At 39.9% G+C, this 15,087-nt stretch overlaps 1 protein-coding gene across 2 annotated transcripts in view; it reads left to right on the top strand.

The window, feature by feature from the left end:
* SLC4A1 (solute carrier family 4 member 1 (Diego blood group)) overlaps positions 1-15,087 on the top strand; it is a 64,201-nt gene that overhangs the window by 25,957 nt on the left and 23,157 nt on the right. For both annotated transcript variants that reach the window (XM_056547549.1, XM_056547548.1), the window contains 7 exons: positions 2,646-2,725; positions 11,568-11,748; positions 11,826-11,961; positions 12,529-12,616; positions 14,027-14,093; positions 14,410-14,594; positions 14,726-14,924. In XM_056547549.1, the coding sequence (XP_056403524.1) occupies positions 2,646-2,725; positions 11,568-11,748; positions 11,826-11,961; positions 12,529-12,616; positions 14,027-14,093; positions 14,410-14,594; positions 14,726-14,924 (936 nt within the window). The remainder of the gene's footprint in view (positions 1-2,645; positions 2,726-11,567; positions 11,749-11,825; positions 11,962-12,528; positions 12,617-14,026; positions 14,094-14,409; positions 14,595-14,725; positions 14,925-15,087) is intronic.

Consider the following 15,087-nt stretch of genomic DNA (forward strand, 5'->3'; position numbering starts at 1 on the left):
ATTTTCCCTGTCTATCTATCTATCTATCTATCTATCTATCTATCTATCTATCTATCTATCGTATCTCATGTCTACTGTATCTCATCTATCTATCTATCTCATATCTATCCATCTATATCATATATATCTATTTATATATCTATCCCATATCTATCTATCTATCTATCTATCTATCTCATATCTATCTATCTCATATCTATCTATCTCATATCTATCTATCTCATATCTATCTATCTATCTCATATCTATCTATCTATCTCATATCTATCTATCTATCTCATATCTATCTATCTATCTATCTCATATCTATCTATCTCATATCTATCTATCTATCTATATATCTATCTCATATCTATCTATCTATCTATCTCATATCTATCTATCTCCTATCTATCTCATATCTATCTATCTATCTATCTATCTATCTATCTATCATCTATCTATCTATCTATCTATCTATCTATCGTATCTCATGTCTACTGTATCTCATATATCTATCAATCTATATATCTATCTCATATCTATCTATCTCATATCTATCTATCTATATCATATCTATCTATCTATCTATCTCATATCTATCTATATCATATCTATCTATCTATCTATCTCATATCTATCTATCTATCTATCTATCTATCTCATATCTATCTCATATCTATCTATCTATCTATCTATCTCATATCTATCTATCTATCTATCTATCTATCTCATATCTATCTATCTCATATTTATCTCATATCTATCTATCTATCTCATATCTATCTATCTACTGTATCTCATATCTATCTATCTCCTATCTATCTATCTATCTATCTATCTATTTATCTCATATCTATCTATCTATCTATCTATCTATCTATCTCCTATCTATCTATCTATCTATCTATCTATCTATCTATCTATTTATCTCCTATCTATCTATCTATCTATCTATCTCATATCTATCTATCTCCTATCTATCTATCTATCTATTTATCTCATATCTATCTATCTATCTATCTATCTCAAAGAATGTTTTCACTTTTTCAATATATGGAGTGCTGCGTTAATTGGGGACTTACCATCTATCTATCTTTCCATCTTTCTATCTCATATCCATCTATCTATCTATCTATCTATCTATCTATCTATCCCTCTTTCTATCATGGTGAGTACAGAGTTAAAAACTGGTTGACTTTTCCTCTGCACACATTTTCATAACTCTTCCCCATCGTCTCCCCAGACCTCATTGGCCCTCATTTACTATTCTAAACCCTCTTTTGTCGGGTTTTTTTGTCGCATCTTTGTCTGCGCCATGTCGCAGACATCGTGCGCCAGTCTGCGACACGATGCGACATTTTTTCCCGACGGACCCGATGTGGATTCTCCCAAACCCGAAAAAGGGGAGTTACACGACATTTCTGAGCTTTCCCACGTATTTATAAAGGTTTCCAACCCGAATTTGTTGAATTGTTGTGGATTTTTTCCCGACAACTCAGAGGAGTTGGAAACCAAAACCAACAAAACCCAGTGCGACAAACAGGATGCGACATAATAATAAATACCAGGGGGAAAAAGCAGTCGGGTAAGAAAGCAAAATAGACTTACAACCCGATTTTCTAAGTAAATGAGGGTCAGTGTAGTTGTCTGTGGGACCCCAGTGATCATCTACCCAGTGTACAGGTGATTTAATTACATTATTGGCAAACACCTTAAGAGGTCTCCACATGTACATACTCAGGGCATATTTATAGGATACCTTTAGGACCCCCCCACCTATCATGAGAACAGGTCGCCTATCTACAATTTTTCCTGGCTGAGGCCCCAATACTGTCTGTAGAGGTGTTAAACAAAATGAACAAATGGCTAAGGTTATTAACTAAGACTATTAGGGTTAGAACCCCAGCCAAGGGTGTCAGAGGACCCTCAGTCTTACAGTGGGTGGAAGTCCTGTGCATTTATTCATTGCTTATTACCTGTTATACCAGTGGTCTTATACCTGCGGACCTCTAGATGTTGCAAAACTACAACTCCCAGCATGCCCGGACAGCCAACGGCTGTCCGGGTATGCTGGGAGTTGTAGTTTTGCAACATCTGGAGGTCCGCAGGTTGGAGACCACTGTGTTATACGGTATATGAAGGTTATATTGATGATCAATATTCCATATTGCATTGTTCTCCAATGTCTACTACTACTCTCTTACTTACTCTCTTAATGCTTTAGTTCACCTTTTTTTCCCCTTGTAGTGTTACATTTGTTTAAATGATCTACTATTCATGTCCATAGTGGATTTACAGTTTTGCTGAATTTTCAAATATTGTGACTATTAGAGATGAGCAAACTTACAGTAAATTTGATTCATCACGAACTTCTCGGCTCGGCAGTTGATGACTTTTCCTGCGTAAATTAGTTCAGCCTTCAGGTGTTCCGGTGGGCTGGAAAAGGTGGATACAGTCCTAGGAAAGAATCTCCTAGGACTGTATCCACCTTTTCCAGCCCACCGGAGCACCGGAAAGCTGAACTAATTTATGCAGGAAAAGTCATCAACTGCCGAGCCGAGAAGTTCGAGACGAATCGAATTTACTGTAAGTTCGCTCATCTCTAGTGACTATCCATAGTCTTGGTGGAAGTGTATGTAATTGTATAACTGGGTTTCTTTTAGATTCATTCACTGAACCTCCTTCCCAGCACTTTCCTCCGGCGGCTCCATCCTATATCCTACCCAGTCGGGGAGTAGACGAGGTGAGACCCATATAGCTGATGCCTATATCTGTATGTGTATAGCTTAAAGGGGTACTCTGGTGGAAAACCTTTTTTTTATTTTAATTTTTTTTTTAAATCAACTGGTGCCAGAAAGTTAAACAGATTTGTAAATTACTTCTATTAAAAAATCTTAATCCTTCCAGTACTTATTAGCTGCTGAATACTTCAGAGGAAATTATTTTCTTTTTGGAACACAGAGCTCTCTGCTGACATCACGAGCACAGTGCTCTCTGCTGACATCTCTGTCCATTTTAAGATCTGTCCAGAGTAGAAGAAAATCCCCATAGAAAAATATCCTGCTCTGGACAGTTCCTAAAATGGACAGAGATGTCAGCAGAGAGCACTGTAGTCATGATGTCAGCAGAGAGCTCTGTGTTCCAAAAAGAAAAGAATTTCCGCTGTAGTATTTAGCAGCTAATAAGTCCTGGAAGGATTAAGATTTTTTAATAGAAGTGATTTACTAATGTTTAACTTACTGGCACCAGTTGATTTGAAAAAAAAAAAAAAAGTTTTCCACCAGAGTACCCCTTTAAAAAAATGTCTGCCTTGGAAGACATTTGTGTTTCTTTAACCTAAATGAATTTCCAAAATGAATTTCTTGATATGATTCATAGCTCCAAATGCCTTCCATTGACTGCAAGTCAAGGGGTATTCCCATATTACTATGATATGCCATCACTTTATGATCAGTGGTGGTCCAACCTCTGAGACCTCTGCCAATTGTGAGTATGAAGTGCATGCAGCACTGGTGTCACACCACTAAACAGGGCAAAAAACAGTATGCAATTAGCTCCTCAGCTCCCCCTACTGGTGACGGAATTTAATCAATTACTCAAGCTGGACAATTGAGAACCTTAGATCTGCTACATCTGATAAAGCCATCTCAACCTCATTGTAATGACTGTGTTAATTTTCATACAGAATGATGGGTTGAGGAAAGAAGATTCCAGGTTCTTGGCGCAAATCACCAGCGATGGATAACAGTTTCTTCAAAAAGAATTTTTATTGCCAAAGAAAACAACGCGTTTCAGAGCTTTGGAGCTCCTTCATCAGGTAAGTATGGCAGCATAACAATACAAGATACAAAGAAGCTCTTTATGCTCAAAATTGGCGCCAGATTATGGCGGACCCCGCCCCGTGGGCGTGGCCGCCAACTCAGGGCCAATGGTGAGCACAAGAGTTAAACAGAGAGTAACATCTTAAATATGGATAAAATTACACATAACATTTATAAAATCAATGTAGTTATACATGTTGGATAGATATCTTACATTATATATGAGTTTTGGATAGTGATGATGGGACGCTGGACACCGGCGACTTGAAGCGCACAACTTGTGCCCGCATCACACCACGGACGCGTGCGCTTCAAGTCGCCGGTGTCCAGCGTCCCATCATCACTATCCAAAACTCATATATAATGTAAGATATCTATCCAACATGTATAACTACATTGATTTTATAAATGTTATGTGTAATTTTATCCATATTTAAGATGTTACTCTCTGTTTAACTCTTGTGCTCACCATTGGCCCTGAGTTGGCGGCCACGCCCACGGGGCGGGGTCCGCCATAATCTGGCGCCAATTTTGAGCATAAAGAGCGTCTTTGTATCTTGTATTGTTATGCTGCCATACTTACCTGATGAAGGAGCGCCAAAGCTCTGAAACGCGTTGTTTTCTTTGGCAATAAAAATTATTTTTGAAGAAACTGTTATCCATCGCTGGTGATTTTTCGCCAAGAACCTGGAATCTTCTTTCCTCAACCCATCATTCCATTGACCGGCCTGGAGTACTCCGAAACCCGGAACCAGGAGGCTGCATCACCTATCTGATTGTCCAAAGCGCTATTGCAGTTGTGTCATTATACACAACTAAGCAAGGTGAGTGGTACAACTACACTCACCATACACTATCTGCTTGACACACATATTATGTATAAGACGATACTTGTCCCATGAGGAAGCTCTGCCGTTTTTGTCCCTTCAGATCTACGTTATTAAATTTTCATACAGAAAAATACTTATTGCCTTGTACTGCTTTAACCTTCCCTATACTGCTGTACCCTTACTGTCATCCCTCTCAAAACCTGCCTTCACGCTCATGAAGGGTGTGGGCAAGAAATGCAGCATGTGTTTACAGGTGACACATATCCTTGCAAAGTCATTCGTCTTCTTCAGTCTAAAACCGGACCCAGCTGCCTGACTTCTGCGGGTACCAGCAGTATTTGAGTCATCAGGGGTTAATTCTGGAAAAGTGCTGATGTAGAAGAGCTGATCTTCTCAGTTGAAGAGATGTGGGATCATTTGTTATCAGTGATTTTCCATAGAGAGAAATACCATTGAGCACAATAGAAACAGCTTAAAGGGGTACTCCGGTGAAAACCCTTTTTTTTAAAAAATTTTTAAATCAACTGGTGCCAGAAAGTTAAACAGATTTGTAAATTACTTCTATTAAAAAATCTTAATCCTTCCTGTACTTATTAGCTGCTGAATACTACAGCGGAAATTCTTTTCTTTTTGAAACACAGAGCTCGCTGCTGACATCATGAGCACAATGCTCTCTGCTGACATCTCTGTCCATTTTAGGAACTGTCCAGAACAGCATATGTTTGCTATGGGGATTTCCTTTTATTCTGGACAGTTCCTAAAATGGACAGAGATGTCAGCAGAGAGCACTGTGCTCATGATGTCAGCAGGGAGCTCTGTGTTTCAAACGGAAAATAATTTCCACTGTAGTATTCAGCAGCTAATAAGTACGGGAAGGATTAAGATTTTTTAATAGAAGTAATTTACATATCTGTTTAACTTTCTGGCACCAGTTGATATAAAAAAAAAAAAGTTTTTCACCAGAGTACCCCTTTAAGGTAAAAGTCATGACTTCCCAAATGACTTGGTTGCAGCTATTTAGAAAATGGCAGAGCCCCTTTGGCACTCTTTCATGACTTGGTGCTTTCCTCCTTAAAGGGGTACTCCAGTGGTCCAACGTTCTGAACATTTTGTTCAGATTGCTCGGAGCCGAATGCCATGATCGTGATGTCATAGCTTACCCCTTGTGACTTCACGCCATGCCCACTCCATTCATGTCTATGGGAGGGGGCGTGTCGAATGACACGCCCCCTCCCATAGACATGAATGGAGAGGGTGTGACGTCACGACCACTGCCACAGGAACCCGGTGTTTGTTTAGAATGCTGGGTGCTGTGGGAGATGGGAAATCGTGGAGGTGCCCCAGCAGTGGGACCCCCGCAATCAGACAACTTATCCCCCTATCCTTTGGATAGGGGATAAGATGTCTAGCAGTGGAGTACCCCTTTAAATCCCAAATCTAGCTCTGTTACTTTTAAACTTTTGTGAAGTGATAAAGAGCACCTATCTTTTTTTTTTTTTTTTTTACAAAGTTCTGTACATATAATAGTGAGTTTCCAAGTACTGAGACCCTGCACAGTCATTAAATCCAAAAGTGGGATTCAAATTTTTAACAGGTTTCCTACTTGGTGTGATGGACGCCCGTGTTGAAGCGCATCATGAAAATGTATTTCTATTGTAATAATTAAAGATACCTATTGCCAAGTAAGGGGAAAGCGCTATGGAAGTTTTTACTATGTGACATTACAGCTCCTTGTATGACCTTGGCAGTGGTAAAGGTATGCTCGGAGTTAAATTTATCATTACTGTAAAACTAACAAATGACTTCAGCGCTGACGGGGAACAGTCAGGATAATAAACAATGATATCATGACTACAGGTGAAGTCTTCTCTGCAGTCTTTTCTTCTTTATCTGGTCCACACTGCCATTACTTATTCCAGCTCACTCTTCAATCTGCAGAGTGAAGACATCATTGGTTTCTCACTCTGTCATTAGATTGTTATACTTTACTGTATATGAAGACAATAATTAATACAACCCTGTCAGACACTGTGTCCCTAAATATAACACTGTGATACACTGTGTCCCCTGAATATAGCCCTGCCACACACTGTTCCCAATGAATAGAACCCTGCCACACACTGTTCCCAATGAATATAACCCTGCCACACACTGTTCCCAATGAATAGAACCCTGCCACACACTGTTCCCAATGAATATAACCCGGCCACACACTGTTCCCAATGAATATAACCCTGCCACATACTGTTCCCAATGAATACAACCCTGCCACACACTGTTCCCAATGAATATAACCCTGCCACACACTGTTCCCAATTAATCCAACCCTGCCACACACTGTTCCCAATGAATATAACCCTGCCACACACTGTTCCCAATGAATATAACCCTGCCACACACTGTTCCCAATGAATATAACACTGCCACACACTGTTCCCAATGAATATAACCCTGCCACACACTGTTCCCAATGAATATAACCCTGCCACACACTGTTCCCAATGAATATAACCCTGCCACACACTGTTCCCAATGAATATAACCCTGCCACACACTGTTCCCAATGAATATAACCCTGCCACACACTGTTCCCAATGAATATAACCCTGCCACACACTGTTCCCAATGAATATAACCCTGCCACACACTGTTCCCAATGAATATAACCCTGCCACACACTGTTCCCAATGAATATAACCCTGCCACACACTGTTCCCAATGAATATAACCCTGCCACACACTGTTCGCAATGAATATAACCCTGCCACAGACTGTTCCCAATGAATCTTACCCTGCCACACACTGTTCCCAATTAATATAACCCTGCCACACAATGTGCCCCTGAATATAACCTTGCCAAACACTATGCCCTCTGAATCTTACCCTGCCACACATTGTACCCATAAAAATAATCCTGCGACAGACTGTGCCCCCTGAATAGAACTCTGCCATACACTGTGCCCCCTGAATATAAACCCTTCACACATTATGCCATCTGAATATAACCCTGCCACACACTTTTCCCTTTGAATATAACATTGCCACACACTGTGCCCCCTCAAAGCAGCACCCTATAAATACAATAACGTCACATACTATAGAACTACCCTGCAATGGTACCAGTCCAGAAATTCCTTATAATATACACCAATCCCCTGAAATTCAATACACCCTGTGCCCCTTGAAATCTATTGTAATACCCTGTGCCCCCACAAATAAATTCATGATATACTGTGCCCCACAAATAAAATATAATATACTATTCACTGTGCCCCATAAATTAATGAATTGTATACTGTATTCCCACAAATTAATTATATACTGGGCTTTGAAAAATAAATTAATCATATACTGTGCCTCAAAATATATATACTATATATATATATATATATATATATATATATATACTCTGCCCAGACAACTGATTTAATTATATACTCCCCACCCAAAAAAAAAATAGATTCATTATATAATGTGCCCCTGTAAATGTATTATACTCTTTGCCCCAACAAATATTTTTTTTTACTGTACCCCCACAAATTAACTAAATGGATAATCCCCCCAAAATAAGTTAATTACATACTGTGCTCCCACAAATGGTAACCTCATTTATTCATTATATACCGTGCCCCCATATATGAATTAGTCATATACTGTGCCCCACAATTGAATCATGTACTGTGCCCCCACAAATTTATTAATTATGTATTGTACCCCCACAAATGAACTAAATGGATAATTCACCCCCCCCCCCCCATATAAATTAAATACATACTGCGCTCCCACAAACGGATCAATTATTTACGGTAACCTCATTTATTAATTATATACCGTGCCCCCATATATGAATCAGTTATATACTGTGCCCTCACAATTGAATTATATACTGTGCCCCACAAATGTATTAATTATGTATTGTACCCCCACAGTTTTCTAAATAGGGTAACACTTTAAAACACCCATTAAAGGGGCTGTGGAATGGCACAAAGTCATCACACCCCAGCAGGGACAGATCCTTGGATTAATGCAGAATAAAATTACCTGTGATTTCAACAAACTGAATGGATAATCCCCCCCCCCCCCCCAAATAAGATGGAGATGGAGATTCAGCACCAGCATAGAATGCGGGTGCTGCAGGGAGATCGCGGGGGTCTCAGCAGTGGCCCCCCCCCCGCGATCAGACATCTTATCCCCTATCCTTTGGAATAAAATGTTTTTGCCCCAAATACCCCTTTAAGCCCCCTTGGGCATTAGAGCCCAAGTGCGGCTGTTATCTCTGCGCCCCCTATAGTTACGTCCATACATCTTACGACTATTCGTCCTTATATCTTGAACATGTAATGAAGTAACTAGGCCAAACTATGATGTAATAGTTTCATATCTGTTTTCAAGGAATTATTTGACTAGTTTAACTTGTTGAACTGATGAATTATCAGGTCCCTTAGGTTGAAGCTGAGAAAACTCAGCCCTATGGACACTGTTTGGACAACTGACTAACTAGTATCCCAGCATTCCCCAACCAGGTCTGGAACACTGCAGTATCCATTCAGGTGTCCTCTAGTCTACAGCACATGTGCCCACTGCTGTTTCACGTCAGGTGAAAGTAGACATTAAACCTATAGTAAATGAAAAGCTTCAAATAAAAGAATTATCCAACTCATTTATTAATGTTTTAAATTATTAATGTCTTTGGTAAAACTCTATCTTTTTTCAGTTTTTTTGCTGTTGTTTGCTCTGTGTTGTACAATTGGTTGCAGAGGGCTATACTGTTTATCCTTACCTTTTAAGTGCATGCTAAGAATAATATACAGAAAGGTAAAAGAGGGGTAGCTGGTGAAGAATCCATTGCTTCTACTGTACCCCCCCACCACTTACTTTTCTAGCTATTCTTGCAAATTATTGAAACAGTGCCACCCTAGTGCACAGGCAGGATCTGGTATTGCAGCCTTTGTACAAATGGGGCTGAGCTGCAATTCAAGATGCAACCTGTAGATGAGAAGAAAGAAAATATACCCTATATCACACATGCCTTTGAGGTGCTTTTCTCCAACCTGTGGCTCTCAAGCTGTTGCAAACGTACAACTCTCAGCATGACCTGACAGACACCAGACACCATGTCAAGGCATGATGAAAGTTGTAGTTTTGCTGGAAAGCTACAGGTTGGGAAACACTGCTTCTAATATCTCTACTTTACTATAATAAATAAAATCTCCAGTAAATTCACGTCCTTGAGTCGTTCTTTTCATGTTGTAAAATTCCACCAAGCTGTGTTTTTTTTAAACCAATGGGCCAAGTTATACAGTCACATGGGAGCTAGGGAAAGCTATAAATTCAGGAGCTCAGGAAAGTTGGGTGACAGCCCCTGTGGGAGCTGTAAAGCCCAGCTTTTTGGTTGTTGCTCAACTTTTCTAGAGACAAACTGATGTTAAAAGGAATGGGAGATGACTGTGTACTATATCAATCATTCCCAAGTTATACATTAAAAGGACTGTCTGCTTTAGAAATCCCATAGTAGAGCAGAGGAGAGTCCCTCATCTGGGACCTCCATCATTTATCCAACAGCATCCCTCTTTTTGATGACCCAGCCTGTCCATGCAGTACATGGACAACCCACATTAATTGAGAAGGGCCCTGTGCAATGCTTCTTTTCCCCTTTGGTGGCGCTGTGGGCAATTGAACAATTGCAGATTGCCGAGGGTCGCCTTGTGATCAGCAGATATTTTTTTAGATCTTTCTAACAAGAAAGGACTCTAAAAAGTGGAGTGGAAAACTCCTCTATTAGAAATGACTTACCATTGTCGCTTGTGTCCTCCCTCAAACCAACCCGCATTATCACCTTTTACTCCAGCACAGACTGACTGAATTTCTGGTTTAGCCAGAAAATCTGTGCACATTTACCCCCTCCTCCTTTCTTCTCCACCACCACCTTCTAACTTCTGCCCAGTGCCCACCAATGTCTGTCAGAATTTGCAGGGCACAGGCCCCACTTCCCCATCTCCCAATCCTGATCCTCCAGGATTTATAGGTAAGCCTAGCTGCGACAAGGGGGGGCGGGGGAGATGTGGAGTGCTAAGGTAAGTGTGGCGTGTGCCGTAATGACTTTATGTGGACAAGTCATGTTTATATATACACAACGGACAGGAATGTTTTTAGTAGTTATACATATTGTCTATATACAGATATAAAAGATTGGTTTGCGGTGTATGTACAATAAACAGTCCCTGGACTGTTCCTTATCCTCCTGATCTGTCAGTAAATTAGTACATTTGCCTGTCATTTACTGTAGTGTCAAATATATATATATATATATATATATATATATATATATATACATATATATATATTAATTATGTTGAATTTATGTTTGCATGATTCAGTTAATCCAATTGATTTACCTGAGGGCTGACAATTAACTGTACCGACTAAACAAGTCAGTTCTGCTATAATTACCAGATCAGCTCTGCTGCATCTGTGACTAGGTACAGCTACATGTCTTTAGTGTTATATAAAAGTATATACTGAAGCAAGGTCCTTAACTTTTTTTCATCTTTATTGCCACTTTTTCTATATGTTCTCATTAGTTTTTAGAACTTTTTATGTTATTTTTTTTTTATTATTGCTTATTTTATTTTTGCATCCATTGGGTTCCATCAAGGCTTTTGTGAACACACACTTTGTTTAAGGCTATTAAATTGACCCCCTTGATTTTAATTTCTCAAAATCTTTATAAGAATACCCAAAATTGCCTTAAAAAGTGGTCTTTTTTGGGGTCATCTACTCACAGAAAATGGTTACCATGCATAATGTATGGTGGACTCAAAATCTGTCAAACAAAATCTGGTCTGGAGAAGGGGTAGACTTCTCATAGACTATGCTTGACTAGTAAAATACTGTTTAGATTATTTCCAACTTTTTGATCTCCCCTTTCCACCAGACCTACGTGGAGCTACAGGAGTTGGTCATGGACCATACCAATGAACTGCACTGGGTGGAGGCAGCCCGTTGGCTAAAGACTGAAGAAGACTTCCAGGATGATTTAAAGCACTGGGGGAAACCTCAGCTCTCCTATCTCACCTTCAATAGTCTTCTGGAACTACGTCAGACCTTAAAAAATGGTGAGGGTTTCTCCACTCTCAAAGAACTTTGGATTTTTGCGAATTTTTCTCTCTCCTAATAATTTCTTTATCTTCAGGAACCGTAATTCTTGACCTTGCTGAAAAGACTATGCCTGGAATTGCTAGCCAAGTCATTGACCAGTTGATTTATGAAGGACATGTCAGGCCTGAGAACAGAGATGAAGTCCTAAGGGCCCTTCTGCTGCGTCACAGGTAACATCAGGCACAGGCCCCTATTATAATTCCACTATGTATTATTATGGGATTGTGTCAAGATGGTCATCGCAAACTCATGATTCAAAGTCCTGTCTTAGGCAAAATTGTGCAACTAAAGGTCCTCCCAACCTGTATGGCATTGAGAAAGTTCCCCTATAGTTCTCCAAATTAATTGAGAGTGATGGTCCCACGAACAACAGCCATCTCAAGAATGGCATTCTCCAATTTCTTGGAATGGAGAGATGATCAATTGTGTTCACTGCTGCTCTACTCCCTGCCTATGGGACATCTGGAGATGGCTGAGAGCTGTACTTGCCTTTCTCTGGCAGCCCCTGTAGGCAATAAATATAACAGCAGTATACACAAGTGGCTATAACTCCATTCTAACAGGAGACTCAGGACCTCAGTTCTTTAGATTGTGAGGGTCCAAATGGTCAGAGACCCTATGATCATAGACTTATTTTTCATCCTGTAACTAGAAGATAATAATTGTTGGTAGGATAAAGCACTAAGAACACACAAGTGATAACGCACAAGTGATAACGTGACTCTCTATTTCTACAGTCGCCCTGATGAAGACGGATCTAAAGGGGATCCTGAAAGTGGACAACCTCTTATACATCAAATAGAAATGAAAGCTCTTTCTGAGAAGGTAATAAAAGGCCATGCACAACTAAGATGTAATTTGAAGTTCTTGGGCTCCAATGTACAATCTATACCAATTGGGCCCAGTTCAACCTATATCCCTAATGAGTCCCTACTGAGTTGATCCAGAGGAAGGCAAAAAAAAACCTCATACTAGAGGTAAAAATTCCTTCCTGACTCCAAATATGGCATCAGAATAAATCCCTGGATCAACGTTCTGTCCCTATAAATCTAGTATACATAACTAGCAATGTTATTATTGAATAATTTTACAGAGTTCACCATGACCACTCCTCTGGCAGAGAGTTCCATAGTCTCACTGCTCTTACAGTAAAGAACCCCCTGTCTGTGCTGGTGTAGAAACCTTCTTTCCTCTAGATGTAGAGGATGTTCCCTTGTTATAGATACAGTCCTGGGTATAAATAGATCATGGGAGGGATCTCTGTACGGTCCCCTGATATATTTATACATAGTTATTAGGTCTCCCCTAAGCCTTCTTTTTTCTAAACTAAATAACCCTAATTCTGATAATCTTTCTGGGTACTGTAGTCCTCCCATTCCCAGTATTACTCTGGTTGTCCGTCTTTGAACCCTCTCCAGCTCCACTGTATCTTTCTTGTACACTGGGGCCCAGTGCTGTACACAGTATTCTATGTGTGGTCTGACCAGTACTGTACACAGTATTCTATGTGTGGTCTGACCAGTGATTTGTACAGCGGTAGAATTATTTCCTTGTCGTGGGCATCTATGCCCCTATTGATGCACCCCATGATTTTATTTGCCTTGGCAGCAGCTGCTCGACACTGGTCACTGCAGCTAAATTTACTGTTAACTAAGGCTCCCAAGTCCTTTTCCATGTCAGTCGTCCCAAGTGTGCTCCCATTTAATACATAATACCAGCCCGTATTTTTCTTCCCCATGTGCATTACCTTACATTTATCAGTGTTGAACCTCATCTGCCACTTCTCAGCCCAAACCTCCAACCTATCCAGATCCATTTGTAACAGTGCACTGTCCTCTATTGTGTTTCCTGCTTTACAGAGTTTAGTATCATCTGCTTAGGTCTAACTACGGGCAATGCACCTTAGCGTTAAAGTAAGGGTATTTGGGGAAAAACAAATGCTATGCCCTTATACATTGAGTGGCAAAACCTGGCACCATAATGGGATCCCTCACTTCTATGTAGGCTACTGATCCCACTAAATAATTAGTTCACATTATCTGCCTCTTTTTATTATATAGACCCATGGACTGCCATAATATATCATACAATCTAGTGTCTGCTACAATATTTCATCTCATTGATATCTTTCTCATTGTGTTCTCATAAAGCTATCATGGTTTATATAAGTAATAATAATGCTTGTATATACAAAGGATGTAATGTAACTTTACTCTGCATCCTAAATCCCAATAGGAACCCCTCAAAGGAAATCTGTCAGAGCGAGTACCAGAAAATGCAGAAGCCTCTGTGGTTTTGGTGGGTAAGTACAATTCTCTTGATAGATTCCTCTATCTGTCCAACTGAAATATTGTAGCAAAGAAAGGTAACTACAGTATGAATGATACATAGATAGATAAATATATTTAATTATGTAGAAATGTGCAGCCATTTCTGAATTCACGTGTTATGCTTAATTGTTTATTTTATTTTATTTTTTTTACCACCTATCATGTGTACATTACCATTCTTTCTCCAAGATTCATTCATACTCATCCTATCATTCCTATTCTCTGGACCCATCCAACATGCCATATTTGTCATCCCATCTTCTCTCTCACCATGTCCCAACTCCCCAGGTAGCGCTAACTTCTTGGAGACCCCCATACTCTGCTTTGTACGCCTGAAAGAAGCCGTCCTCATGGAGTCAGTCATTGAGGTTTCTTTGCCCATCAGGTTCCTCTTCATTATCCTTGGACCCAAGGATACCTACAAGAGCTACCATGAAGTTGGAAGGGCAGTGTCCAGCATGATGGCTGAACGAGTGAGTAGTACTACACAAGTTGTCTCTCTGAAGTGGTGCCAGCCATGCTAATTTTGCAAAGCTAACAAAAGTCATTTGTCTTTGATCTCTTCTTCATGGCTGATATTGGTTTCCTATTTGTGGTTCTTCAGGTCTTCCGAACTGACGTGTACTTGGCTGGTGGGCGCCAAGACATCTTGCAAGCTCTAGATGAGTTCTTGGATTGTTGTATTGTCTTACCTCCCAATGATACCACCAATGAGCAATTACTTAAAGAGCTGCTACCAGTCCAACAGAACTTACTGAGGAAGAGGTATTCTGAAATCAAGGTGGTGCCTGGTGGGCACAGAGGTAAGGGCCACATGCTGCAGAGATTACATTTCTACACATCTATTTCATTCCCTTTTAAGGAATTAATTTAATCTTCAGTCCACTTTAAAGATGTTCATTTCTTGGGTCCCTTTATCTAGTGGATACATTTTGCCTCCCAGTGGGAGAGTTTTTTTTTTTTTTT

Source organism: Hyla sarda, chromosome 12, assembly GCF_029499605.1.
Source record: "Hyla sarda isolate aHylSar1 chromosome 12, aHylSar1.hap1, whole genome shotgun sequence".
Classification (NCBI taxonomy): domain Eukaryota; kingdom Metazoa; phylum Chordata; class Amphibia; order Anura; family Hylidae; genus Hyla; species Hyla sarda.